The following is a 25,982-nucleotide window of genomic DNA, read 5'->3' on the forward strand; positions in this document are numbered from 1 at the left end:
TGTAGGAATCAGAGACTTGGGTCCTGGGCCAGCTTGGTGCTGCCTTGCAATGTGACCCTCAAACTTCTGGGCCCCCGCATTCCCACCTGCATAGTGAGGCGGGCCACGGTGATCAGCAAGGTTCCTTCTACCAGTTCCTGTCCTCTACCGAATCTGGAGCCAAGGCATGGCACCTGGACACGTCTTCCCTCCGTCTGGGCGGTTCCTGGCCTCGAAATGCAGGTACTTCTCACTCTCCATCGTAAGCCCCCTCCTGGCTCTCACTGGGTGATCTCGTTCACAAGTGAGGCTTCAATGCCCATGTTCACACAGATGATGGCATGGCATTGTTACATGACTGACGTCCATCTCCCCTGGCTCAACCAGAAGCTCCAGGAAGGCAGGAACTGCGTCCACGTTTGTTCTGGTGCCAGGCACCCAATATACCTGTGCTGAATGTAGGTCTAATGGCTCCTGCCTGCCGGCCACAGCTGGGGTGACACTGGCCTCCTAGCTGGCCAAGGCGTGAGCAGGGATGAGCCTGCCATGAACCCACGCTAGCCCAGCCGCAGTGACCCAGGGGCTTGCCCCTGCCAACCCCGGATATGAGGAAGCAGCTGCCGCCCAGGACCAGACACCCACCTTTTCGCCCTTTGGTCCAGGAGGTCCGAGGGGTCCCATGATGCCTTTGTGTCCCTGCAGGAAACAAGACGGCAGGAGGTGAGAGCATGGGGGAGGGAGGAGTCGGGAGGGAGAGGTGATGAAGGACAAGAACTCAAAGATGGAAACACCCTGGGCTGTGCGATCAGGTCCCGGCTCTGTCCCACCTCGCCGTGTGAATCTGAGCAGGCCGTGTGCCTCTCTGAGCCCTGGCCTCCCAGACATGCCATGTCGGTCCCAGACACACCCTAAGGGGTGTCCGCCTGAGTGGCTGAAGGCTCTGCCCACGCCACCTTGGGGCAGACCTGGGACCAGATCTCGCGAGAACCAGCTGTGTCTTCTGGGATGCGGCAGAGGCAGGGGGCAAAATGCTTGCCTCAGAGGGCTTCCCCAGGCCGGGGCGAGCACTGCCCATGCAGACTTCTCCCTTGGGCTCCCGCACCCACTCTCCGGTCTCCCTCTCCTTTGCCCTCTGCTTCTCCTCCCCTCCCTGCAGTATCTCTTTCAGACACTGGATCTCACCTTCAAACTGAAGGGGCCAGGCCTTGCACACACATTCCTTAGCCCCCCGAGCCTGTTTCCTTCTCTGAGCAAGCCCCGTGCCTCGCTGAGGCCTAGGCGCCCAGACGTGTAACATGGCTTTGGCTCAGCAGCCTCTAAGGGGGGAGTTGCCAACTTGGATGTGAAAATGGGCTAAGACCCACCCCTTCCACAGAGAGCAGCGGTGAAGCTCAGACACGAGGTGTGCGCGGCACCCACCGCGGGAAGGAAGGACCCGGCGAGGCCGGGGATTGGCGGGGAGGTCCTCCTCTGTCCACCCCACCCCTGCCTGGCCCACAGGTGGTTCTCGACCCCACCCCGGTCTGTGGGCCCAGGTGTTCCCTGGGGCGAAGGGGACCGTGAATCTGCCTGCAGTGGCCCGAGGGGAGCCCTCAGCTAGGAGGAGGTGGGCGCGGCAGCCGAGGTGGCCTGAGTCCAGGCCTGCAGGGCAGAGTTCCGGAGAGGGGGAGGTGACATTTCCTTACATCGTAACCAGCCAGTCCCGGTTCTCCTTGGGCCCCCATCCGTCCTGGAGCACCCTACGAGAGGAGAAGACCCATGTTGGTACAGAGCGCCGCTCTCACGGCAGGAACGCGGGCACTCTCTCCCACAGGCTCCAGCCCAGTTCAGCCCAGCAGCCTGGCACATCCACTCTGCCCAGAACCCAGGCCGGAGAGTCAGGTGGAGAGCAAGTGGCATCTGTCCCCTCCTCTCCGGAGCATTCCTCCCCCACCAGCCCTTCCTTCTTCCAGCTCCAGTGGTTCATGAGAGCCAATTGCTAAATTTTCCCCAATTTTGTGAGCCAATTATTAAACAAAACCATGGTGAAAAATTAAATTACATGAACTTACAGATAAATCAATTAATTATATTAAAAACATAGACGACAAATGTTCAAAACTCATCCCTTCCTAGTTATTTTACTACACTTTACTGTTATCTATGCTCATGAGGTTATTTCTGTTTGTTGAATCTGTGTGGCGGAAACACAGTCGTCCCTGGGTATCCAGAATCTGCAGCGGATCGGTTCCAGGCCCCTCTGCCGATGGGAACCCGCGGATTCGGGGGCCGACTATACCAGATCATGGAGCTCTCTTACCCATCCCCTCCCAAGTCTGCGTTCAATAACGTCGCATTGGGGCTTCCCTGGTGGCGCAGTGGTTGAGAGTCCGCCTGCCGATGCAGGGGACACGGGTTCGTGCCCCGGTCCGGGAAGATCCCACGTGCCGCGGAGCGGCTGGGCCCGAGAGCCATGGCCGCTGAGCCTGCGCGTCCGGAGCCTGTGCTCCGCGACGGGAGAGGCCACAGCAGTGAGAGGCCCGCGTACCGCAAAAAAAACCCCAAAAAACAAAAAACATCGCATTGGCAGCTTGACATCAGCCACCGTAGGAACATTTACACCACGGAATCTTACAAGTGCCACAGACCAGCACAGCTGTTAACTGGTACGCACTGGCAGCTCAGAGACACTGCATCAGCCGCGTCTGCCCCCTCCCTTGCTTCCTATTGGGGCCCTCCTCTCCCTGCAGCAGTAAAACCCCTCAGGGACCCTCCCTTCAGGGCAGGCCGGCAACGGGCCGGGCCCCCCTCAGAGCCACCCAGGGATCTGCAGCAGCTTCACCGTGACCCCCATGAACCTCTTTCCAGTGGGAAAACTCCTTGTTCAATAAAAATCCTCCCAAGGGTCTGGTCCCCTCTCTACACCCCAGTAGCAGGGCTTGATAATAGGGGGTTATAAAGGGCTTCAGAAGACCCAAAGACCCCTTCAAATCGCCAGAAATACTGTGTTGTGTGTACTTTTCCAGGGAGAGGGGCTATAGCTTCTGTAGGTCCCAGAGGGATCCGTGATTCCAAAGAAGTGGCTGGGACAGTGGACACAGGCGTCTGGCTGAGAGCTGAGGCGGGCGATGCTTTCCTCTCTGCCCTCGGCCCCCTCTGCTCCATGCCCGACCCCTACCCCATCCACCCAGAGAGTTCTCACCGTTGGTCCCAGGCTGCCCCGGGACCCTTTAGGGCCTGGGGTGCCAGGGGGTCCGGGGTCTCCAGGGACGCCCATCTCACCCAGCTGTCCTTGGTAGCCCTTGGCACCCTGCAGTAGAGGAGAGACAGGCTGTCAGCAGGCCCCAGCAGAGGGGAGGGAAGGGTGGGGGCTGCAGGGCAGGGACATGGTGGACCCAAGCAGGAGGCGGGGGAATCCTACCTTGGCTCCCATGCGGCCCTTCTCGCCTTGCTTCCCTGGTTTTCCTTCAGGACCCTGGAAGGAAAAGGAGGGAAAGAGAGAGAAAGATGAGAACTGAGAGAATACGGAGGCAGATCCACAGTGTATCGGAGCGCTCGCTCTGGAAGCAGACCGCCTGGGTTCAGACTGATTCTGCACTCAATACCCGTGTGAACTTGAGCATGACCACACCCCCTGTGGTCTATGTCTTTGCAAAGTGGGGGCAGTGGTTGTACTGGCCTCACAGAGCTGAGGATTCAACCTGGTGATACAGTATCATGCTTGCAAGGTGCCTGGTCCATAGTAAATAAGTGCTCGATAAATCACTGTTGTCATGGTTCCTGCTGGTGCCCAGGCTGTCCCAATGGGAGCAGCTCTCTGCACTGAGCCCTCTCCATGTGCCAGGCACTGTCCCACCCTTCTAGCCACCCTGAGCCTCAGGCCCCATTCGGAGCCCCTCCTGTATATGGTGACAGCCTAGGTTCCTAAAGGTGAATCGACTTGCCCAGGGTCCTGCTGGTCCAAGGCAGAGCCCTGATTCAACTGCAGATCTGTCTGATTCTGTGTCCAGGGTGCCCACTGATGACAGGCAGGCAGGAGAGGTTTCCTAGGTATGCCCTTATCTCTGAGATGTTGTGTGTCACTTCTGACAATCCCTGAGGCCATGTCCCACTGACAGGGCCCCCTCCCTCAGGGGTTGAGGCTGGAGGGGTTCCTCAAAGTGGCTCTTTGTGACAGGAAGGTCAGCCAGCCTTCCCTACTCTCCCACTGGGGCACCCAGGCCACTCCCTCTGAGAGGCCACTCTGCTCCCTCCCCCAAAGGCATCCCAAAGTGCTGCTCTCCCCTGCCTTGCCCCAGGGGGCCCAACTGTCTCCACAGTTGTCAGGGAAACTCAGTTCACTGGGGCTGAGTGAGTGTAAGTGTGCGCGAGGGAGTGCAAGAGAGATGAGAGCGCAAGAGCGAGAGAAGAGAGTCCTAACCCCAGGCCCCACTGGGCTGGGATGTAGTGGGTAGGGCAGGCAGTGTTTCTGACCTGAAGGGACATCCAGACTGCCTGCAGAGGACAGTCCCCTCAAAGCCTAAACCTCAAAGGGAGCTGGGAAAAATATCTATGTTCTTGGTAAGCACTAAAGAGCTGGTTTGATTTAATCCCTTTGGCTTCATTAACAGAGGCACATGCTATAGGATGAGGGAGGTGATAATCTCACCTTGGAATAAGCATTGCACTCTAAGAGGAAGTACTGACTAACTGTGATGGAGGAGGGGTAGGAAGAACAGTGACCCTGAAAGGACCAAGCACAGAGTGCCCTGCATCCTGATGCTTGAGTCTTCACGTGACCCCGGACAAGTCCCTCCCTTTCTCTGTGCCTCAGTTTCCCCACCTCTAATATGAAGGTCTTGAACTAACCTTGCACTGTCCAATATGGTAGCCCCTAGCCACACGTGGCTGCTGGGCACTTGAAATGTGGCTATTGTGACTGAGGAACTGGATTTTTAATCAATTAAATTTTAATTAACTTTAAATTTTAAAACTGGTAATTCAATGACTGGAAAACTTCTAACATTTTTGGAACAACTTGGGATATGAATCTACATTTTCAATTGTATGTTTTATGAAATCTAAATACAGCTCAAGTATTTCCAGTGAAAATATAGCATCTGAATTGAGATGTGCTCTAAGTGTAAGTGACACACCGGATTTCAAAGACTTACAAAAAAAAAGTACGCAAAATAGCTTATTAATGATTTTTTACATTGATCACACGTTGATATGTTAGTATTTTGGATAGATTGTGCTAAATATATTATTAAAATGAATTTTACCTATTTCTTTTTACTTTTTAAAAATATAACAATTAGAAGATTTTAAATTACACATGCAACTCCTATTCTGTTTCTACCAGACAGCATTGGACTTGACAATCTCAAGGTCTTTTGCTCCTCCAGTAATTAAATGCTAACTAATCATCATGGCCCCAACGATGAGCCAGACACGATGTCCGAACTCCGTATCATATCTCATCCAATTCTGGCCACAGGGCTGGGAGGAAGGGATTATTTATGTTAGAGCTAAAGAAACAGGCTCAGGGGGATGAAGACCCTGTCAACGGGTCACCCAGCTAGGTAGAATGAAATGTGGATTCTTACTTTCTGGGACACCCCTTTTCCTAGGCTGGTCCTGTTTGGGCAGTTGTGAATCATGATTACAGGAGCTGGTGGCATTTACCAGCAGAATGAGGTGATTGCAATGGCTGATCCCTTGTCAGAAGGAGAAGCAAGTCAGTGACCAAGAATTCACTACAGGGTCAGGGAGACAGAAGTCTCCCCCAGGACCGGGCAGCCGGCTGGCCGCTTGTTCTGACAGCTCCTCTCCAGCTGAGAGCATCCCCGATGGTGAGGGAAACCCTGAATAAGGGCTAGAGCACCCAGTTGGGTGAGGCTGTGCGGCCAGAATGAAGACCTTTGCTGGGCCCCCATCCATACAGATGTATTTCTGGAAAGGCTTTGATGGCTCATAAAATTCTATTTTTAAATCCTTCACTGTTTCCAGGCCACAGAGTGGGAGATTCTTGTTCTGCAGCCCTGATGCCAAAGAGACTCAAATACAGGCCTCTCATCACCTCTGTCACCTGGCACACACTCAGTCTGGCCCCAGCGAACCTCTTTCCAGTTCCAGTGTATGAGGACTGGCAGTGACAGCAAAATACAGACATAAACACTGCTACCACCACCGCCAGCACCATCCCCATCACCAGAGCCACTGTCACAGCACTGCCACTGCCATCACCATCACCAACAATAATACCACCACCGTCACTACCACACTAACACCACCATCATCACTTCTATCGCCACCATCACCATCACCGCCACCACCAGCTTCCAGTCACTTGCTCCTCCAAATTCATAAAGATAATTTTTTATATTTCTGGTGCATTTTATAAAGTGCTTTCCTATCCAAAGTTTCATCAACTCTTCAGATGAAAAAAAAAACAAGGCTCAGAGAGAGGCAGTGATGTGCTCAAAGTCACGTTGACAGTGGGTGCTTGAGCAAGAACCCAGCCTTTGGACTCTGGGTCAGGGCTATTTCTGCCACATGTTGCTGCCCATTCCACAGTCATGATGCTCAAAAGTTCACTGAGAAAGAGCCCCTGCAACACTGGACCTCAAAATGATCTCAGTGCACATTCTTCCAAATCCTTCATCATACCAAGGGTGCGGCCCAGAGAGGGCAAGGGCAAGTGAAAGGTCACACAGCAAGCTGCTGATGGAGAATTGGGTCAGTGCCTCTCCTGCTAAGTTTAGTGTGGCTGAATGTGGGGGTGGGCAGGACGAGGTCAGCAGGGGCCAGGTTTGTGCAGGGCACGGCAACCAGGCTAAGGAGACCGATGTTATTCCTGTGGGCACTCGGGAGGCGTGGGAAGGTTAGGCCGGGGAGGGACACAGTCAGGTTGGTTCTCCGTGAAACTCTCATGTGAAGGAAGGATCACAGCACAAGACCCTCTGGCAGCAGCTGTCAAAAGACCTCCCACCCAACTGCCTGAACAGGCCCAAGTGTTATTCTCACCCAGGAGTCCCAAGTGCTGGCACACAGCTGTGCACACTCACCCGGACGCCAGTGATGCCAGGGGGGCCAGGCGGCCCGTCCTCGCCCTTCAGTCCCTCCTGGCCCTTCTCGCCACGTTCACCATCGGGCCCGGGGTCACCCCTGTCCCCCTGGATTGAAAAGGCATGAGGAGGGGAGAGAGAGAAAGAGAGAATAAATGTCACCAAGTCCATCAGAGGCGCCAAACCTCAGGGCTCCATTTGGATGTCCACGGCAGACCTGCCCCTGGGTTCCCCCGATGGTTCTGCCAAAAGGGTCAGCCTGGTAGAGACAGCACGCAGCACGTGACAGTTTCTAGTGTCCATGCCTGGGCCACGGAGGGAGCTGCTCAGAGAGAAGAGACGACCCTGACCACGCCCACTCCGTGGAGTTTACAGGAAAGAAACAGGTTGGGAGAGTAGGACGATTTCTCCCCAATGCTGTAGACACACTGGGAGGATAAGAGTCTTAAGAAGCCGAAGGAAATTTTTTTAACTTTTTTTTTCCTTCTCTTTTTTCTTTTTGGCTGCGCCACGCGCAGCATGTGGGATCTTATTTCTCCGACCAGGGATCAAACCCGCGCCCCCTGCGGTGGAAGCATGGAGTCCTAACCATTGGACCGCCAGGGATGTCCCAAGAAGCTGAAGGAAATTTTTATAAAGGAAAAAATTCACCCGATTCTACCTCTTGGAACAAACTCTTTCCATGCTTCTGAGTTGTATTTTCAACCCTCACTTACACAAACAGTTTACAATAATAAGTAGAAGGTAATCGTCTCTATCGCTACATACCAGGCTCAGAGCAGTGGAACAACTGTTCCACAGCAATGAAGTTAGTAAATTTAGCTTTAAAGGCATAATCCAACTGCACTGCATGTTTCCACCTATTTTTTTTTTTAATGTCTTACTCTGTTTACTGTGAGTACGCGCTCCCTTTGCTGTCTGCCCTGCATCCTTCGCATTCTCGCTGGCTGCGGTACATTCCCCCTGTTGAGTGGGTGGCAGCGAACGCTTACATAGCACTTGCCATTCCAGGCCGTGTTCTGGAAGGCTAGGCTGTGCCAGGATGGGGCATGGGCTGTTGCCCTCGGCCCCATGAGCAGAGCAGGGGGTGCAGCAGGGGCAGTGGTGGTGGGGGAGGAGCGGGGCAGCGCCCATCACAAGGCCACCTCCACTGGGGCTTGTGGCCAGTCTGCAGGTGGCTGAGCTGTGACGGTACAGAGAGGCCCCCAGGAAAGGGTAGGAGGAAGGGGTGGGCAGAGGAGAGGTTCAGAGAGGCAGAGAGCGTCTTTGCTATTTTTGTTTTCCGGTGCCACACTTTATGAGGGACGCTGATAAACTGGTGTGCGTCCAGGAGAAAGAGCACGGTGCACAGGGCAAGCAGCTGGAGCCTGGGAACCGGACCGCGGAAAGCACAGCCCACACGCTGGTCCTGCTGGGGCCCCAGGTTCTGGGCGTGAACAGCTGGGGTGCAGGATGGCCGGGGTAGTTTCTAGCTCTGGTCCAGGAGGACGTCCCAGTGAGAGGTGTCCAGAGATGACACAGATGAGGGAGGGAAGCTCCAAGCTGAGGTGTGGGCCAGTGCAGAGCAGATCTGGGCACCAGGAAAGGGTCGGACAGGTTGGTGTCTGAGGTCCCTTCGCACGGAGATTCTCAGATTCCAAACTCAGCCTGGCAGGGAGACGGGGCCGGCCCTGATGGCCCACTTGCAGACTCTCTTGGCTCCAGGATTCTCCTTCTGGCCTGTCAACCTGGCCACCTGCTCTCCTAGCTCTCAGAGGCAGGCAGCCCGTTCCAGGTGGCTGGGCTGGATTTCTGTTAGGGGCCCTAGCCTGGACCCTGCAGGGGCGCAGGCTCCAGAGACTACCCAGACCCCCAGAGCCTGGGCCCCCACACAGCTGCGGTGGGCGACCCTGTGGATCCCATGCAGAATGGGGTCTGGGGGTGGAGGGCTAGGGAATTCCAGAACCCAGGACATCTGTCAGTGCTCAGAGGAGCCTTACAAGTTGCCTAGCTCAACCCTCCTACTTACAGATGGGGAAACTGAGGCCCAGAGAGAGGTACAGACTTCCTAGTACCACATGTGAGTCCATGGCAGAGCATGGGTGAGACCTTGGGTTCTGGTTCCTTCTAATTCCAAGGTTCTCTGCTCAGGGGACAATACCTTCCTCACTCGTGGATTCAAATCTTACTGCCACCTCTCAATAGCTGTGTGACTTGGGCAAGTTTCCCCATTTGCAAAATACGCACCAAAGGGTTACTGTGGGGAGTGAAAGAGTTAATCCATGTAAATGATAGCTTAGCACAGCATCCAGTGCACGAGCGCTGGATAAACATTACTTATTACTAGGAATCACCACCACTGTTGCCACCATCAGCTGGTTATCTCAAAAGACATAATCAGCATAAACTATAAAGTGCTGTGCATGTCCGAGAGGTTGTTTTCACCATGAAGGTGATGCTTGGACACATACCATAAAGGAAACAGATTCTCTCCTGGATTCACACAAGGACCTAGGAGGATGCCATACATCTGCCGGACTACTCCGGCCCAAGGTCTAGGGTGGCACTGGCTTTGGAGGGAGTGAGAGAAGCAGCCAGGGCTAAGGAGCCATGACAAGTGAGCAGGAAAGACTGTGTGAGACACCCAAGTCTGGAAGACCCCCTCCCATCCCACCTCAGCAAAGATTCCAAGGAGAAGAAAGGTGGCTGCCCAGAAGCGAAGGAGGTCCCCGCACTGTGCCTCGGTTTCCTCATCTGTCGAGTGGGGATGGTAATGAACCCAGCTCGGAGGATTACTGGGAGGATGAAATGGGTCAATTCATGTAAAGCTCTTAAGGCAGGTGATGCAAGGATGGTGAGTACACCAAGCATTTTAGCCAGAATGTTCGTCAGCATTCATCACGACTCACGCAGACATTTGGCAAAGGGTGTGGAGAAGCCATCAAGTGCTCTGGGTCTCCGGAGCCAGACCCAGTTACACCCTGGGATACAGCAGGGCTGGAGGTGAGAGAAGGTAGACAGATGGCAGACAGGGGGCGCTCTCGACCTTGCAAGCAAAACACAGGTTGATGGGAAGCCAGACAGGGGCTTGTCACAGAGGCATCCTGGGAGGTGGGGAAGCCCCGGACCCAGGGCAATTACGTGGGTGGAGGTCTGGGGATGGGGCAAGAGAGGCTCAGATAAGAGGGGTGCTTATCTGAGGTCACATGGAGAGTCAATAGCTAACAAAGGGAATGCTGGGATGTGGCACTTGGGATCCTGAGCTGGGCAGCTGACAGGTCAGCCCTGGGGAAAACCCACCTAATGGTCCAGGACTAGGCCAGGGCTGGTAAGTCAGAGAGTGAACCTGCCCAGGGGTTCAGGGGAGCCCTGGTGCCTCCTTAAGGCCCCAGCATCTGTGGCTGACAGATGAATCTATGGAATGTATCAGGGCTGAGTCAGGCCCACATGCTTTGGTGCCAGTGAGCCCTGGGTTTGAATTTTGGATTTTCCACTCATAGCGCTAGACTGTAGATGAATACACCTCGGCCTGAGCCTCAGTTTCTTCACCTTTAGAATGGGCGCATGGTGCAGAGAGGTAGCCGAGGCTTGGGTCTTGCCTGTGCCAATTACTAGCAGTGTGTCCTTGGACAAGCGGTTTAACCTCTCCGAGTCTCAGTTTCCTCATCCAAAGACAGATTTTACCCCATAGCACTAATTGAGATGATACATACAAAGGGCTTAGCACAGTCCCTGATACACATGTGCCTTGTTCTCCGTAAATAGTGGCTACAGGTCATGGGTGGTGATTATTGTTCTCCTGATCTTTTAGGATGTTTGGAAGATAACAGATATCAAAGCTGCTGGCTCTGGGCCTGGCACAGAGCAGGGATTCAGGTACCACTCTGAGCCAAGAGAAGCTGCAGTTTCAAGAAGGGTGGCAGTGAGGAGTGGAAGGTGGGGCTGGCCCCTGGTCTTGCCTGAGCAGGGTAGAGGGCGGGTGCTGGACAGGGCTCACCCCCATCCATCCTGCTCTCCCTGGGAGTAGGAGGGCTGACCTCAGAGCTTATGGGAACATGGTGCTTCTGGGGGAAAACTTAGGACTTGGATGGGAGGACAGTGGGGGCAGAGGGAGAAGGCAGTTCCAGAACATTCTCTCCCCCCCAGACTCTGCACCAGAAGGACGCTTACCTTCAGCCCGTCAGGCCCTGCGGGGCCACTGTCACCCTCGAGGCCTGGCTCTCCCTGGAAAGGGTAGTGGGGAAAGATGAGGAGGCATTACTGGGGAGGGGGTCCCAGTGTGTTTTACGTCCTCCTCCTCCTTGGGACAAGACCCCAACCCCTGATCTCCAGGTAGGAGGGGCCTGGAAGGCCTGGCACGGCCAGTAAACAGTGGAGCAGACCCCCAAGCCACAGCCTGTTCTGTGTGCAGGGTGGGGTGAGGTAGGGGCTGCACGAGTTAGAAGGTGCTGGTCCTGTGTCTAGGTGGGCTGGTTGGAACGGGCAGGTAGAGCAGCCTACTGTTCGAAAAGGTTTTGACGTCAGACAGATCTCGATGCCTCCACTGGGCTTCCCATTCACTGGTAGTCTGGCCACAAGCAAACTCCTTAGCCCCTATGGGTGTCTGTTTTCTCATCTGAAAATGAGAACCCTTCTTTTAAGGGTTCCTATGAGACACAGTATAAGCACCCCACAGATAGTAGCCATTAGATATATTCTTCCTGGAATCTGGAGTGAGCCCTCATGGAGTGCCTTGGTGGAATCTCAGTTCTCAGACGAGGAAAGTGAGGCCATCCCTCAGACTTTCTTGCCAGCAAGTGTGGGAATGATACCAAGACCCTGAATCCCATCTGACCTTAAGCCAGGTTCCCTGCTTGCCTTTCTAGCTCCAAAGATGCCCTTGGATGCCTCAGTTATCTAAACAGCTGTCAAGTTAAGTTTGTGTCTCTCTCTGCTTTTTCACAGCTGTTCAGCATCTGAGCTGGAAGGGGCCTCAGAAGTCATCAGATGCAGGAATGGCAAAGATGGGAGGACAGGTGTGTAGATTCCACCCCTCTTGTGCCCATGGCAGGCATCACTAATCTATCTACTAGAACGTGGCTCCATGAGGACAGGGCCTTCTGTTACTCACTGCTGTGACGTGCCTGGCACACAGTGGCATCACGTGACTGCACGTCATTCTCTTTCCTAGTGAGCCCAGAAGGAGCCTCAGGATCCTTCTTAACATGGCACTCCAAGAAACTGTACTGCTCAATCTTCCTTGACAGACAAGGTTGCCATCGGAAGACTTCAAGCTCCATGCTCATCCTCTCTTGCCCTGTGGCCCTCTCCTCTCATTCGATGTCTTAACTCAATTTGAGGAGCCTCTTAACTTCGGGCAGGGAGTAACACGAGGCATTGGAAAAAGGGAAAAATGAGAAGTTGGACTGGGGGCCTGGTGTCTCCATGAGCCAAGCCCCCCCACACTAACTCCCCCTCACTCCTGGGCTGCACCTTCCCCATCTGAAAGATGCTAGAGGATGCCTGCTCTGTATCTCTCACAGCACCCTGGGGTCTCCATTCAGACAGGGATCTTATAAATCAGGCACAGAGCATAGACAGGTGGACACAGAGGCATCCCAAACCTTCTCAGAGGAAGCCAAACTCCGTGGGTTTCTTTTGGTAAAGGGGAAGATAACCTTTCAGATAACCTTCCATGGAACAGTTTTAGGGATGGTAAGAGGTGTTTTTCAATAAAAGCACTTGGAGGTCAAATAAGTTTGGAGACTGTGGATTAACCCTCCCCAAACGCCAATTTCTTGGTTGCAGGCCTTCTCAGAGCCTTGAAAACGCTACTGCTAACGTGTAAGGGGGAACACCGAGCACACAGAATCTCAAACATTTTGACCACAGAATGCTTTTCTCTGAGGAGCGCCTCTGCATTGTGGAGATGCTGGCCCGCCGAGGGAGACCGGATAAGGCTGCAGAGATTCAGTCTGTTTCTGCAGCTGAGGAAACTGAGGCTCAGGGAAGCTGAGTAAAGCCCTTCCCCCCTCCAGACAGCCAGGGAGGGGTGGGACTTTCCAGGGAGAATGAATTTGCTTCGACTTACCCGCTGCCCGATGAGGCCCAGCTCCCCAGGGGTGCCCAGAGGCCCAAGGTCACCCTAGGAGAAGCCAAACACAAGTCCATGGGTGGGGGCATGGGACCAGCCCCAGCCCTCACCTTCTTGTTCTCACTGGTTCTGACGTGGGAGGAGTGGGGAGTGGAGCTGAGGAAGCGCTTTCTCCCCAGGACCGGAGAGAAATTGTAAAATGCCAACCAGAGCCTCTGTTCCCCAGAAGCCCTGCACAGGCCAAGATCACGGCCGCCAGCATCACCACCACCATCACAGCTCAGCCCACACTTACAGAGTGCTGTTCTAAGTGCCTTTTCATTTCACACATTTAACGGTCACAACAACCCTGCCAGGAGAGATATCTCCTTTTACAAAGGAAGAGACAGAGGGACCGCAGCTTAAGTAACCAGCCCGAGCTCACGAGGCTAGTAAGTGACAGATTCAGGATCCAAACCTGGGTAGTTTGGCTCCAGGGAATATCGGATGCAGAGATGGCAACTCTGAGGCTGACCACCTTCTTTTCTCTCCCTCCCTGAGAACCTTGGAGAGAAACCCAAAGAAGGAAGAGGCCCTAAATGAACCAGAATAAATGTCACCCAGCTCCTCCACAAGACCCCAGAAGGGTCCTTCTCATGTGGGGATTTCCAAGCCACACTCTCTCCCTGCTGGTGTCTGAGGGCACAGAGAGGAGGCAGAGCTCCGGGCCCCCAGCCCTGCCGCGGCCAGAACCATCCCATTACTACCTGTTTTATATATGGGTTGGTTTCCTGCATTATTCAAGCAAAGGATTCTGGAACTACGTCAAGACTGACAGTCCCAGGCCTCCGGGGCCTGCACAGGGAGCAGGTCCTCTTCCAACAGCAGCGCGGGGAGGGGTCTCTCCCCAGAGCCCAGGGATCCATGGGCTCCTGTTTCCCTGCAGGTAATGAGGGGCACCAGTGCTGAAATGCAGATGGTATCGCAGGAGGCCAGGAGGTATGGCCGTCCCAGCGTGGGGCAGGTGCCAGAGAAAACACTGCCAGACAGGGGGCAGGGATGGGGGCTCCGGGCTGGCTGGGCCATCCGCTGTGGCCATGGCCAGGCCCTGCTCCCCAGCCGGGAGCACAGAGAACCCATTATCCCGGGCACAAGAAAGGCCTGTTTCTCCTCCACGGAGACGATGGGGCCGCCAGCTGGGAGCTGGTTTCAACAAGCCATTTTTCTCTTCTTTCATCCCACCTTACCTTCATTCCAGCTTCCCCAGGAAGGCCTGGTTCTCCCACTGCACCTGGTAGCCCCTGCAAGAAAATGCCATTGGTCCTTCCTAGAGCAAGGGCTGGGCCCTGGTTGTAAGGGAGGAGATAACTGAGGCAGGCCCAGAGACGGCAAGGGACATGCCCGAGGTCACTCAGCGTGAGAGACACAGAGCTGGGAGCAGGCTGCAGCCTTCTGGGAGCTTAGAGTTGGGACAAGTCAGATGGGGGTGACTGGGCTCAGGCTGCTGAGCGCCGGGGCTGCCCAGAGACTGCTGGAGCCCCTCCCTCCCCACGAGTGTGGTTTGCCCAGGAGGAGCCCATTGGCAAGCATGCGGAGGAAAATTTCATGATTCACGTAACAACAGAGGAGGAAGCCAACGGATGCTGCACTCAGGGCTGAGGGATTCCTGCCCTTCTCTCTGCAGCTGGGCCAGGATGACAAGGGCGGGAGGGATCCTGAGTTACCACCATTGGCATGGCTGCAGCCCCTGCATAAACCCTGGGGCTGTTTTCTCCTCTGGGTGAGGCACGGGTGTCTGAGGCCCCTTCCAAGCTCCTCGCTGCATGACCTTAAGAGGACCGCTTCTGCAGTCAAACCTCTGTGTCGGGTGAAATCCCAGCAGGGTTGGGGCAGGGGGCATTGCTGCTCTCCATGGCGCCGAAAAAGAGGCACCGCCAACCCCCATGCCGGTCCTGGCACAGCTGCATCCCACCCGCTGCCCCCGGGATCGGGAGCCCAGCCCCTCACCCTACGGCATCATGGTGGACCTACCCTCTCTGCCAGGGCCTCTCCCCATCAGTCTCTGCAGTACACAGGACAGGGGCCCTGGAGGAGGACGGCCGGGAGGGGCTGATTACCTCCCCAGCAGCACCACGGGACGAACAAGGGTCCTCCGCACTCACCTTGGGTCCCATCTCTCCTGGAGGGCCAATTGGCCCCTGGGGTCCCTGAGGGCCCTGGAAGATAGACAGACACACAGACAGTTGGGAGAAGCCAGCCTGAGCCCTCTTTGGGGTCTAAGGCTCAATAATGCAGTCTGGAGAGGCGGGTGAGGGAGAGAACCCGTAGAATCCGGGACTCTGCAGCCCATGCCCTCACCCACCCCTCGCTGAGGGTCCTGGTGCCTGCAGCTCTCCCCGCAGCCCCTGTCCAGTGCACTCGCACCAACCCCTCCGCCTCTTCTCCTAGTCACCTACCTAAGACCCAGGGCGGCCTCCCCTGCTCAGAAGCCTTCGGGCTCCCAAGCTTTGCTCACTCTGTCCCCTCTGCCTGGAATGACCTTCCACCCACTCAGTCGTGGTCAGTCCATCGTTCAAAAGGGCGTCTACCTGAGCTTCCAGACGTGGGGCTACAGCGCGGCCTCCAGTCCTCCCCCTGCCCCACCCAGATTCCTCCTCCTGGGGCCCGAGACTGTGCTCTCCTCTCCACCCCTAGAAGCACCCTCCACAGCCTCCTCACAGGGCTCCCCAACACACGGGATGTCCTCCCAAACCCACCCTTCCCGCGAGATCTTCTGCAGGGCTCCTCTGTTTGAAACCTCTCAATAGCTCACTATTGCCGTTGGGACAAACAGCAAACTCTGTCCGCAGCTTCGGGTGACTGGCCCCTGCGACCTCTTCCTGCCTTCCCTGAGGTCCAGCTCTCTCCACTCCGGGCACGCTGGACTCCGCAATGCCCACTCAGCGTGTTAGTTTATTCTCATGTTGCCCTCCCTCCTTCGGAGACCTGAAGGACTCCGTTCCCTCCGCTTCTCACTGTGCCAAGCACTCTACACACATCTTCTTATTTCATCCTCACAACAGGGTGTAAAGGTAGGAACAATTATTCCCATCTTACTGGCATGAAAACTGAGGCTGGAAGGCAAGGGAGCTTAGACTCAACGCAGAGCTCCTGACCTCTCTGGCCAGTGCTCTCTCCCTGACCCGCCCCCGGGGCGGTAGAGCCCCGGCACTGTCCCTCTCCAGCCCCTCTCCTTGTCTGACTGCAGGACCCACACCCCCGGGTGGGTGACCCAGCTGAGACCAGCCTGCCAGGGGCAAAGATGCAAAGAGAGAGGGCAAGGGCACTTACCGGTTCTCCTGGGAGGCCCTTGGTACCTGGGGGGCCGGAGGGACCCGGGATGCCCTGCAGGGACAAACAAAGGTGACCTTAGTCCCTCCATGGCCTTCTCTACCCTGCCTGTCCCCTGGGTCTCAGTCAAGCTGTCGTAGCAAATGAGGGTCCGACCCCACCCTCTGCCCTGTGACAGACGGGAGACTGAGTTCCAGAGGGGAGGAGACATACTGGAGAGTCCTCAGGGCAGGAGTGGGCAGCTAGAACCTTCGGGATTTCCACAGCAGGATGGGAACTTGGCTAAAGTGGTTATTTTCTCCCCGCGAAGTCCCACGGAGAGAATCTCATGAACCGGTGCTACTTACAGGAAAGCCTCGTGTGCCCAGGTGCCCTCGCTCGCCAGCCACGCCCTGGAAGCACATTTGGGGTTTGTAAGAAGCATGTATGACAAAGCAGGGAGTGGGGAGAGGGGCTGGCAGCCTCGGCCTGACATACCTGCTGCCCAGGCTGGCCTGGTCTGCCCTGTAGTCCTGCGGGGCCCTGCAGGAAGCAAAGCATGAGGTTGGGAGAGGGTGCTGGGGAGGACCCTTCACGGAGAAGGACGCCCGCTCCCACAGGAGATATAAGGAACCCATGGGGTCATGGCATCCCCCCCTCCCCAGTGTGCAGACGGGAAAACTCAGGGGAGGGGCTCGCCACAGTCACCAGGTGCTCTGGGCCGAGAACCAAGGACCCCAGGGTCCTGAAGGGGTCAGAAGCAGTCTCGGCTCTCAGGGGCCCGGGAGGGGCTTGGGGGTCAGAGGCCATGCGTGATTCCTCCTCACTCTGTCTCATTCATGTGCTTTTTCTCTCTCAGTCTGATCGCTCATTCTCCCTTCCCTGCCCCCATGCTGGGGGCTTGCCAGCATCAGGAAGAGTGGCCGGATGAGCTCTCAGGAACGTGCCCTGCAGCCTCTCTGGGATGCCCTGCTGTCCCAAAGGGGTCTGTCCCTGAGGAGGCTGTGAGCCGGGGTTCCTGGGTTCCTGACCCAGCACGGGAGGTGAGAGGAAGGGAAAGCCACGGGGGTCGGTACCTTCAGACCCTTGGACCCCTGCTCCCCAGCTGGTCCATCTGGTCCTCGGGGTCCCTGGAATAGGAAAAAGGGACTAGCACAGTGGACAGTAGGGGTCTCCCTCGGGCTGGGAACCAGGAGGGCAGGGCTGCCCAGAGCCCTGCACAAGCGGGGGGCTCCCTCCACCTCGCACTTCCTGTGCACCGCCACCCTCAGGTGGGTCACCCAGTGCAGTGTGCCTGCTGAGATGTCTCTGCGCAGGGCATAGCGTGGGTGGACTTGGCTAGGGGCCCTGCCATCCTGGAGTGGGGCTGGTGGTGCATTTAACCCCTGTTTAAAGAAACCTTGGGGCTCAGCCAGCCAACCCATTCCACGGATGCAGAAACTGAGGGCAGAGCCAAGAGACACGAGGCCAAGTCCCCACAGCCTGGTCTTCAGACTGCTGTGGCCTGCTCTTCCCAGAGCACACGTGGGGCAGAAGCAGTTTGTGGACCACAGGCCTTAGGGGAAACTGGCAGAGGACGGACGACCTGGGGAGGGTCTACACGTGGCCAGATATGTGGAACAGCCCCCCCTCCAGCCAGATGTGCACCTAATCTGGCCCAGCTCACATGAGGAGGGGGGAAGGACAGGGCAGCTGTTCCCTGGAGTTCTGGGTTCAGGTCTGACCTCTGAGACAGGATTCTTGGTCTTTTGAGAACTCAGAGGCCCCTGGGGCAGGCAGAATCCCCTCTTCCCCACACTGCACAGATGGGAACACTGAGGCCCTGCAAGGGAAGTGATTTGTCCAAGGTCCCTTAGCACATTAGCAGCTGGTATTCCCTCCAGGGTTCTACCCACTGCCTCGTGTCCCCTCCATGGGCCTCCCAGAGAGACACAGATGGGATGGGGTCCCCTGGGGTCCACCATGGAGAACAGTGTGGTGTTTGTTCTGCAGGGGGCCAGAGAGGCCGTGTTGGGGAGACAAAGAGGATCCTGTGAAGGAGGCTGACCCGCCCCAGCCTGGGAGCGAGGGGACCAGGCACACAAGGGGGCCAGGGAAGCGTCTGGGCATAGGGGATATGAGGGATGAGAAAAAGCAACATGGAGAAATCATTTAAATATTGAACAAGGAAATTTTCAATTAATAGTTGAACCAGAAAAAGTGACAATTCTTCTTATCAGCTGCTTCAGCTCGACGCTGCAGCCTTAAATAGCACCACATTGATGAAATCACCCCGGGCCAGGAGACCACGGGCTGGGAGTCTTTGTGCCCAGTTTCTCAGGCCCTGGCCCAGAATCTATTAGGGGTCCAGCATAGGCACAGTGCTGCTCAGGAAATGCTGTGTCTCAGGGACAAGTGGCTGCTCCTGGCTGAGCCTCAGTTATCCCATCTCTGAAATGGGGACGAGAAACCGCCCCCTCAAGGCAGGAGGAGATAACGCACACGGGCAGCTCAGCACCTGACATGTAGTAAGTGCTCAGAATATCTGGTTCCTCCAGAGGGGGCTGCAGGCTCCCCAGGGGCAGGGGCGCAGAGCAACGGCCTGGCAAACCTGGATTCATTCCCTTCCTCATAATAGGCAGCTTATACGAGGCTCAGAATTTTCACGGGTTCAAGATGAGGTTTGATTAGAGGGTGTGGGTGCAAGTCCTGGTTTTGCTACCGACTTGCTGTGTGACCCCAGGAAAGCCCCTTCCTCTCTCTGGGCCTCAGTCTCAGATGGACCCTGTCAGACCACGTGTTAGACTTACCGCCCCTGACTCATGGACAGGGACCTTGTGGAGACAGACACAGGTTAGGATGTAGGGCATCCCAGGTCACGAGAGCCGGGACAGAAGCTGAGCTGATGGTGGGCATCCGGGCCCTCCTGAGAGATGGCTTCTGGTCCCTGACCTCTGTCTCTACCTGAGGCATTAACCTTCCTGGAAAGGGACAGCTCTGGGAGTGGAGCGGAGGCCCAGAGGTGTCAAGGGCTTGGCCTGAATCACACGGCACCCTGTTTCTCCTGGGAATCAAAGCCTCGCTGGGAGGAAGGTTATGAGATCTATAATAATAGTAATAACATCGACAACAGCAGCAGTAGCAGTAATAGTGAAAGCTATTTTCCTCATTTAACAAATAAGGAAATAGCCTGTGGTCGCCCTGCTAGCATGTGGAGAAGCCAGAATTTGAATGCAAGTCAGCCAGAGGCCCATTTTTTTTCCACCACTACCTGTCACTATTTATCAGTGTGGGAGTGAGCTCCCTGTCACAGCGGGTATGCAGGTCAGGGCCAGGACATGGTGTTAGAGGAGACAATATCTAAAATCCCTCTTACCTGGGAGACTCTGCTATCCCCCGGACCACCAGAGAGCTCAGGTAGAAGCTGGGGCTGGCTGGGGGGAAACAGGATTAACCTTTCCTCCCTGGAAGGAGGAGGAGGCAAAGGGGCCCCAGCCACTCTCCCTCCCCAGCTCCGCTGTGCAGGGAGAGGCACGAGGGCAGTGCACAGCCTAACCCTTGTTCTGGGCCACTCTGCAGCTCGTCCTCTGTCCTGTGGGTGCCTCAGTCCTGCCCCCTCCTTCCCCAAATGAACACGGGCCAGCCCACCCTGCTGGAGGCAGGTCTGGGTTTCTGTCAGAGCCACAGATCTGTTCTCTTGTAGCCACTCCCCGGGAAGATGTTTGCAGTTACAGCGGGGCTGCCTCCCAGCCAGGTTGGGCGTCTGGCTTGGCTGGGAGGAGCCCCAGGGGACAGAAAATCTGGCCAATCGCAGCTCTTGTGAAAAAGGGATGGAAAGGGAGTGAACGTGTGCCCAGCCCTTGCTACACACCGCTGCCCTTCCAGGTGCTTACCACTTGAGGTGCTGGCAAAGGGATTCTGTCCCCACAGCCATCCAAAGAGGTCGGTTCTGTTGCCGACCCATCTTATAGAGGAAACACTGGGGCCTCAGAGAGGGCGAATCGACTGCCCGAGGTCAGGGGAGGAGCTGGGATTCAAGGCCAGGTCTGCCGAGCTCTTAAGTCCCACTCACAGGAGCAGAGTTCAGTGTCAGGCACCTGGATCACAGAATCCTCACGACTCCCTCAAAGTGGGTTTTGGAGGGAGATAGCGGAGTCTCCCGGGTAAGAGGGCTTTTAGACATTGTCTTCTCCAACACCCTGCCCCGGGCTCTAATCTGCACACACCCCCTGTGACAGGGAGCTCACTCCCACACTGATAAACAATGACAGGTAGTGGTGGAAAAAACTGGGCATTCAGCTGACTTGGGTTCAAAGTCTGGTTCCTTCCAACTTGCTCCTAATGTCATCCACCAAGCCTTATAGAGGTTAAGAAACTGGCCTGAGGCCCCAGAGCTGGTAACTGGGAAGGCTGAGACTTGCTGCTATGCCTGTGTGACCCCATAGCCCCAGCTCTTCGTGGCCCATGGACCCAGACCCTGGTCAACAGCTCTACCAAGAGCTGAGGGTCTGGGGCCCCATCCTGGCCCTGGCCTCGACCCCTTAGTGCTCGTTCTTCCCAGGGCAGGGGGCTGGGGGGAATGGGCTGGGCAGCAGGGCCCGTCCTGCACATGGGCAGAAAAGCAGGCAGGGCCTTGCAGACCTCCAAGCTCATTTCCCACAGCACACTCGGGGAAACTGAGGCCTGGAGATCAACAAGGCCTTGCTATGGTGCCAGGGCAAGCCAGGAGCTGCACAGGGGGCCTGCCCAGAACTGAGGTCTTTCACAGGCTCAGCGGGTGCCTCTCTAGTCCCCCCACCACCGCCCCGCTCAGTGACCCCATCTGTGAAGTGGCCAAAGGTGGCCTGTCAGGCAGGGGACCCAGGGGGTGGGTCCCACAGGTTTTGCATTCCTGCCAAACCCAGCAGGGGGCGGGGCTCATGTTCCTGAAGCTCCCCTTCCAGCCCCGGAGACTTTGATGTGGTTGGGAGCCTGGGTTTCCTCAAGCAGGAGATACATTCTTCAAGCCACCACCGGGAAGGGTGGTCCGACGGTTGTGAGGGGCTCAGTGAGTTGACGGAGGCCTGAGCCTCTGCATCTGGCAGGCTGTGCGGGGCAGGGCCTGGGCCAGCACAGCTCCGCCTCCAGCCAACCTGGCTTCCCGGGCAGGAGGGAATGTGCAGAGGGTCAGGGTGCAACCCGGCTGCCAAAGGGTCTCGGCTACTCGCAGAGACCAGGACATGGCACTGGGAGGGGTCCTGCCAGGCCAGGGGAATGCCTCTAAGGCTCGCCTCTCCCAGGCAGACTGCTCAGAGCACCTCGTTCAGGGGAAATTTTTAAACTACCTGAAATTCAGCCAAGAAGAGAATAATCATCTCGGATCCCCTGGTATGAGCTTGAATATCAGGCCTGGGCTGCCTGGGCCACTGTGCCACCTTGTTTTCTTCTCACAAGGCTGCCTGGCCTGGCACCTGGACACCCACTGGGGGCAGGAAACCACTCCATCTGCCCTCCCCGCCTTCAGTATGCGAAAGGGTCAGATCCCCTGGGTTCAAATAACAGTTCTGCCACTTTCTAGCTGTGCAACCTGAGGCAGGTGACTTAACCTCTCTGTGCCTTAAGTTTCCTTATCTGTAAGATGGGAATTAAGAATAGCACCTACATTATAGGGTAGTGCTGAAGAGTAGCTGAGTCAATGTACGTGATAGTGCTTGGCACAGAGTAAGTACTAGTGATTACCTCTAGCTACCGTGCTCAGGGCCAGCCCTGCATAAAACCCTCTGCGGCTCCCCACTACCCTGGGAACATAGCCCATAGGCTTAGCTGTGGTGTTTGAGGCCCTGCTTGGCTTGACACCTGCTAATTCTTGGTCTTATCCCTCTCTACTGCCCCTCTGTTGAACCAGTGGGGACTCCCTAAACATGCCGTTCCTTCTCACCTTAAGGCTTTCCCTCTGCCTGGAACCGGGCATCAGCTCAAGCATCACCCTCTCCTTGAAGCCTTCCCTGGTACCCTGGTCAGGCGAGGTGACTCCTCCAGGCTCCCAAGCTGCCTGTGGTTCCACCATCGACGTGCTAATGACCCTGTCTGTTTGACCTACTCGACTGAGCCATGAGGCCGGGCAAGGGTCCTGCCTGTCCTGTTCTTGTGATATCTACAGAGCCTCCAACAGTGGCCGGCCCAGAGCAGGTGCTAAACTGTAGGTGAATGAATGCATGAGCAAACACACGAATGGTCAAAGCATCGGCGCCACAGAGCCCCTCTGTTCCTGGGGGCGGCAAGGCGTGGTGCTCAGAAATGGGCTGGGAAAGACGGGTGGGGGTCCCACACGGAGAGCCAGGTCCGGGAGGAGGAGATCTGTGAAAGTCACAGATCTCAGGGCTGGGAGGAGGGCAAGGACCAAGAGGGGTCTCTCCAGCAGGTGTCCGCCCCCGGGGGCTGGGCCACACTTACCCGGCGTCCCTTTGCTCCCCTCATGCCCAGCGGGCCTCGAGATCCTGGAGGACCCTGTGGGGAGGAGAAAGAGTCTGGAGAAGGCCCCTTTTAGGGAGCAGGTACAACACCGAAGGCTAGGCCTGCAGCCTCAAACAGGCGCTGTTCACGAGCGGCCACTCCCGAGCCCAGCAGCTCCAGATGGAAGGACTGGGCCTAGTGGGAAGATCTGTCCCCCAGGAGAAGCAGCGGACGTGCTGCCACCTTGAGCAGGAGTCAGCACCTGGGGATCCGGCAGCAGGGAGAAGGCATCCTGGACGGATAAGCCGCTTCCTTCTTTATCTCAAAATCAACAACTGGCGGCTATGAGGACATTCCTGACCAAAATCTCCAACTCCCACTTCCCCTTTTCTCTCTCCATCAGCAAGGAGAATATGGGGTCCCAAGTTCTGTCCCCCCACCCTGACCTTGAATATTACCTGCAAGCATCCAGAAGGGTCTGCCCAGGGCAGGAAGAGCCAGGGAGGGTAAGAGAGGGCAGAACCAGACCAGGGCCCTGAAGTGGGGTGGGGGGAGCAGGAAGCACGTGTGGAGGGGGGAGGGGGAGAGGTTGGGTGGAGAAGTCGGTGGGGGAGGCAAAGAGAAGGGAGCAGGGCCTGGCCCGGGGAAGAAACCCCGCCAGGGTTATCTCAGTTTGGTGAAGGAATGACAAGAAGAGACAGGGAGGGAGGGAAAGAAAAAACAGGGCTGGTTTTGTTCTTTGAATTCCCAGCACCTGGCCCAGGGCGGGCCGATGACAGGAATTAAGGGAAGGACTGAAGAGGACAGAGGATAGGAAGGGAGAGAAAGAAGGTGAAGAGAGGAAGCAGGCCGCCTCGCTGCCTGGTTTCTCTCCCCAGGTTCCAGCCCCCAGCTACACACGTCAAGCTGCGTCTTAGCCGCATGGCTGGCCAAGGACCCCTCCAACAGCTGCAGGAGCCTCCCAGCTCCGCGGGATTCTCAGACTGGGCGTGCTCCTTTTACAAGAAAAGACGGCCTCATCCCCCCTCCGAATACCAGGGAGAGGCCCAGCTCAGTTTGGGGCCTCAGGAAAAACTCCTCTTTCTGCTCCCATTTCTCTCTTCCCAGGGCCTCAGGGGGCACAGACCTTTCAACTGCTAAAGGGCTGATGTGAGGCGCTGGGTCCCAACCTGACCCCTTGTCAGCAGAGCAAGCAGGGTGTGGACCCGGGCTCGGCCCCCTAAAAAGACAGATCTGACTCCCGGGTGAGGGAGAACATGACGACTGGGTGAGAATGCACCATTTATAGAGGGATCTCAGACTGCAGAAGGCATGCAGTGCGTCACTGGGAAATTTCAGGAGCCAAGTCTCAACTCAGAGGCAGCAGCGTAGAGTGCTTAAAAGAGCACACTGTTCCACCAGAGAACTAGGTTCAAACCCTGACTCTGCCACCTACTAATTCTGTGACCTTTGGCAAGTGACTTAAACTCTTCGGGCCTCAGTTTCATCATCTATAAAATGGGTATAAGAAGAGTCCCTGACTCCTGGAGTTGCTAGGAAGATGAAATGACCTGGAAGGTCCTCAGTAAAGGGTTGCTGTCAGCTCTCTCAAAGGGAGAGGAGGTCAGAAACTGGTGGTCCCAGGACCTGACTGTTCCCCTCCAAATAATGGAGATGATAACCTTGGCTGACCTCAGTGGACTGTAGGAGAACATGGATGTTAAAGTGATTGGAAAAGTGGAAAATGCCAATCAGACGTGAACGGTATCATCAGAAATGTCACTTTCATAGTAACAGTCTTACTAATAATAGTGGTAATTATCATATCTAACAAATAGTAATAGTAATTATTATTGTTACCATTCATTAAGCACTTAGTATATGCAGGCAGTTTGCTAAGCATTACATCATGCACGGTATCATTCATTTCTCACAACAAGCTCATAACGAAGGGGGTATTATGCTGACTCAGATGGGGAAACTGAGACTCAGAGATGCTATAAATGTTGCCAACAATCACACAGCTAGTAAAGGGGGAGCCAGAATTTGACTCACATGTGTCTGATTCTGAAGCTTTCTGGACCTCCCTGCTATCCTGCTTCCCCAGTGGCACTGGGGGCAGCTGGCTGTCCGAAAGGAGCCCCAAGAGATCCAAGGGCCCAGCCCCACAGTGCAACAGAGGAGGGTCAATGGCAACCTTGGGATCTGAAAACGGCAGCTCACTGTTTGATTTCACTAAGTCGGAGCCAAACCATTGAACAGATGGAAGCACTGAGGAAATGGAATGGGGAGGAGGTTGGACACGGGAGGAAGAAAGCCTAGAGGGAGGCTCAGGGAGGCTGAGGTCCGGGGGCACAGCTAGAATTGGATGATAGACCCCTAGCATCCTTGTTCTCTGGCTTCGGCCCTACCCTGGGCACCTAGCACTGTCTGGCACATAGTAGGTGCTCAGTAAAAGTCTGTTAATGAGTGAGAGGACTAGACAGTGAGAATCTTAAGAGCAGGATCTATTTTGTAGCATTTTTGCAACTCCAGGACTGAGCATGGGCACAGCACGCGGCAGGTGCACAGAAAAGTTTGGGAACTGAGTTGGCCTTGCTTCCCTAAGTGGCTCAGAGAATTGGTGTGGACGCACTTCCCTTGGATTCAAACCATCGAAGGCTCCCGTTTCTTCCTTCCTCAGACCCCAGGGAGCCCCTCAGTCTAGCCTGTGAAGGCACCTGAACTCATCACCCTCCAGGCTTGCCCCGGGATCCTGCCTGTGCCGGTCCCCCTCCCACCATACCCTTTCCACCTGCCCGAAGCCCCCCCCCCCCATCCCCTCGCCCCAGAGTGGGCTCCCAGCCTTGAGCCTCAGACTTGGCCCAAGTGAGTGCCCTGCCCCAATTCCCTCCGTCCTCCACCAGCAGAGGTGGAGGGACCAGAAGCTCCATGTGCTCAGGGTGAGAGCCACCCAGCCCCCAACCCTACCTCACCCTCGGGGGAGTAGGAGGGACCCCTGGATCCGGGTGCTCCTGGCCACACCCTCCCCCCAGCCCCCCGCCTTGGGATCCTCAGGAGTATCCCTGGTGCCTGTCATCATGAGAAGCCCAGGAGCCCCGTATCCTTGGCCCTTCAGTTCCCACTTTCTTCCCTGCTTTCTCCATAGAAGCTGTCACTTATTTACTGCCTTCTCTCTCCGCCACACCAGAATACGAGCTCCTAAAGGGCAGGGACAGCGTTCTGCCTTGCTGACGGCAGCTCCT

At 56.0% G+C, this 25,982-nt stretch overlaps 1 protein-coding gene across 4 annotated transcripts in view; it reads right to left on the reverse strand.

The window, feature by feature from the left end:
* The window catches only part of COL27A1 (collagen type XXVII alpha 1 chain), a 144,607-nt gene that overhangs the window by 26,984 nt on the left and 91,641 nt on the right, over positions 1–25,982 (reverse strand). For all 4 annotated transcript variants that reach the window (XR_010944888.1, XM_067743556.1, XM_067743557.1 and 1 more), the window contains 14 exons: positions 22,759–22,812; positions 17,424–17,477; positions 16,846–16,890; positions 16,716–16,760; positions 16,369–16,422; positions 15,201–15,254; positions 14,286–14,339; positions 13,057–13,110; positions 11,157–11,210; positions 7,008–7,115; positions 3,380–3,433; positions 3,161–3,268; positions 1,665–1,718; positions 622–675 (listed from right to left, as the gene is read on the reverse strand). Coding sequence is in view for 3 of the 4 variants with exons in the window: in XM_067743556.1 (XP_067599657.1) it covers positions 622–675; positions 1,665–1,718; positions 3,161–3,268; positions 3,380–3,433; positions 7,008–7,115; positions 11,157–11,210; positions 13,057–13,110; positions 14,286–14,339; positions 15,201–15,254; positions 16,369–16,422; positions 16,716–16,760; positions 16,846–16,890; positions 17,424–17,477; positions 22,759–22,812 (846 nt within the window). In the remaining variant the exon portion in view is untranslated. The remainder of the gene's footprint in view (positions 1–621; positions 676–1,664; positions 1,719–3,160; positions 3,269–3,379; positions 3,434–7,007; positions 7,116–11,156; positions 11,211–13,056; positions 13,111–14,285; positions 14,340–15,200; positions 15,255–16,368; positions 16,423–16,715; positions 16,761–16,845; positions 16,891–17,423; positions 17,478–22,758; positions 22,813–25,982) is intronic.

This window comes from Pseudorca crassidens, chromosome 7 (genome assembly GCF_039906515.1).
Source record: "Pseudorca crassidens isolate mPseCra1 chromosome 7, mPseCra1.hap1, whole genome shotgun sequence".
NCBI lineage: Eukaryota > Metazoa > Chordata > Mammalia > Artiodactyla > Delphinidae > Pseudorca > Pseudorca crassidens.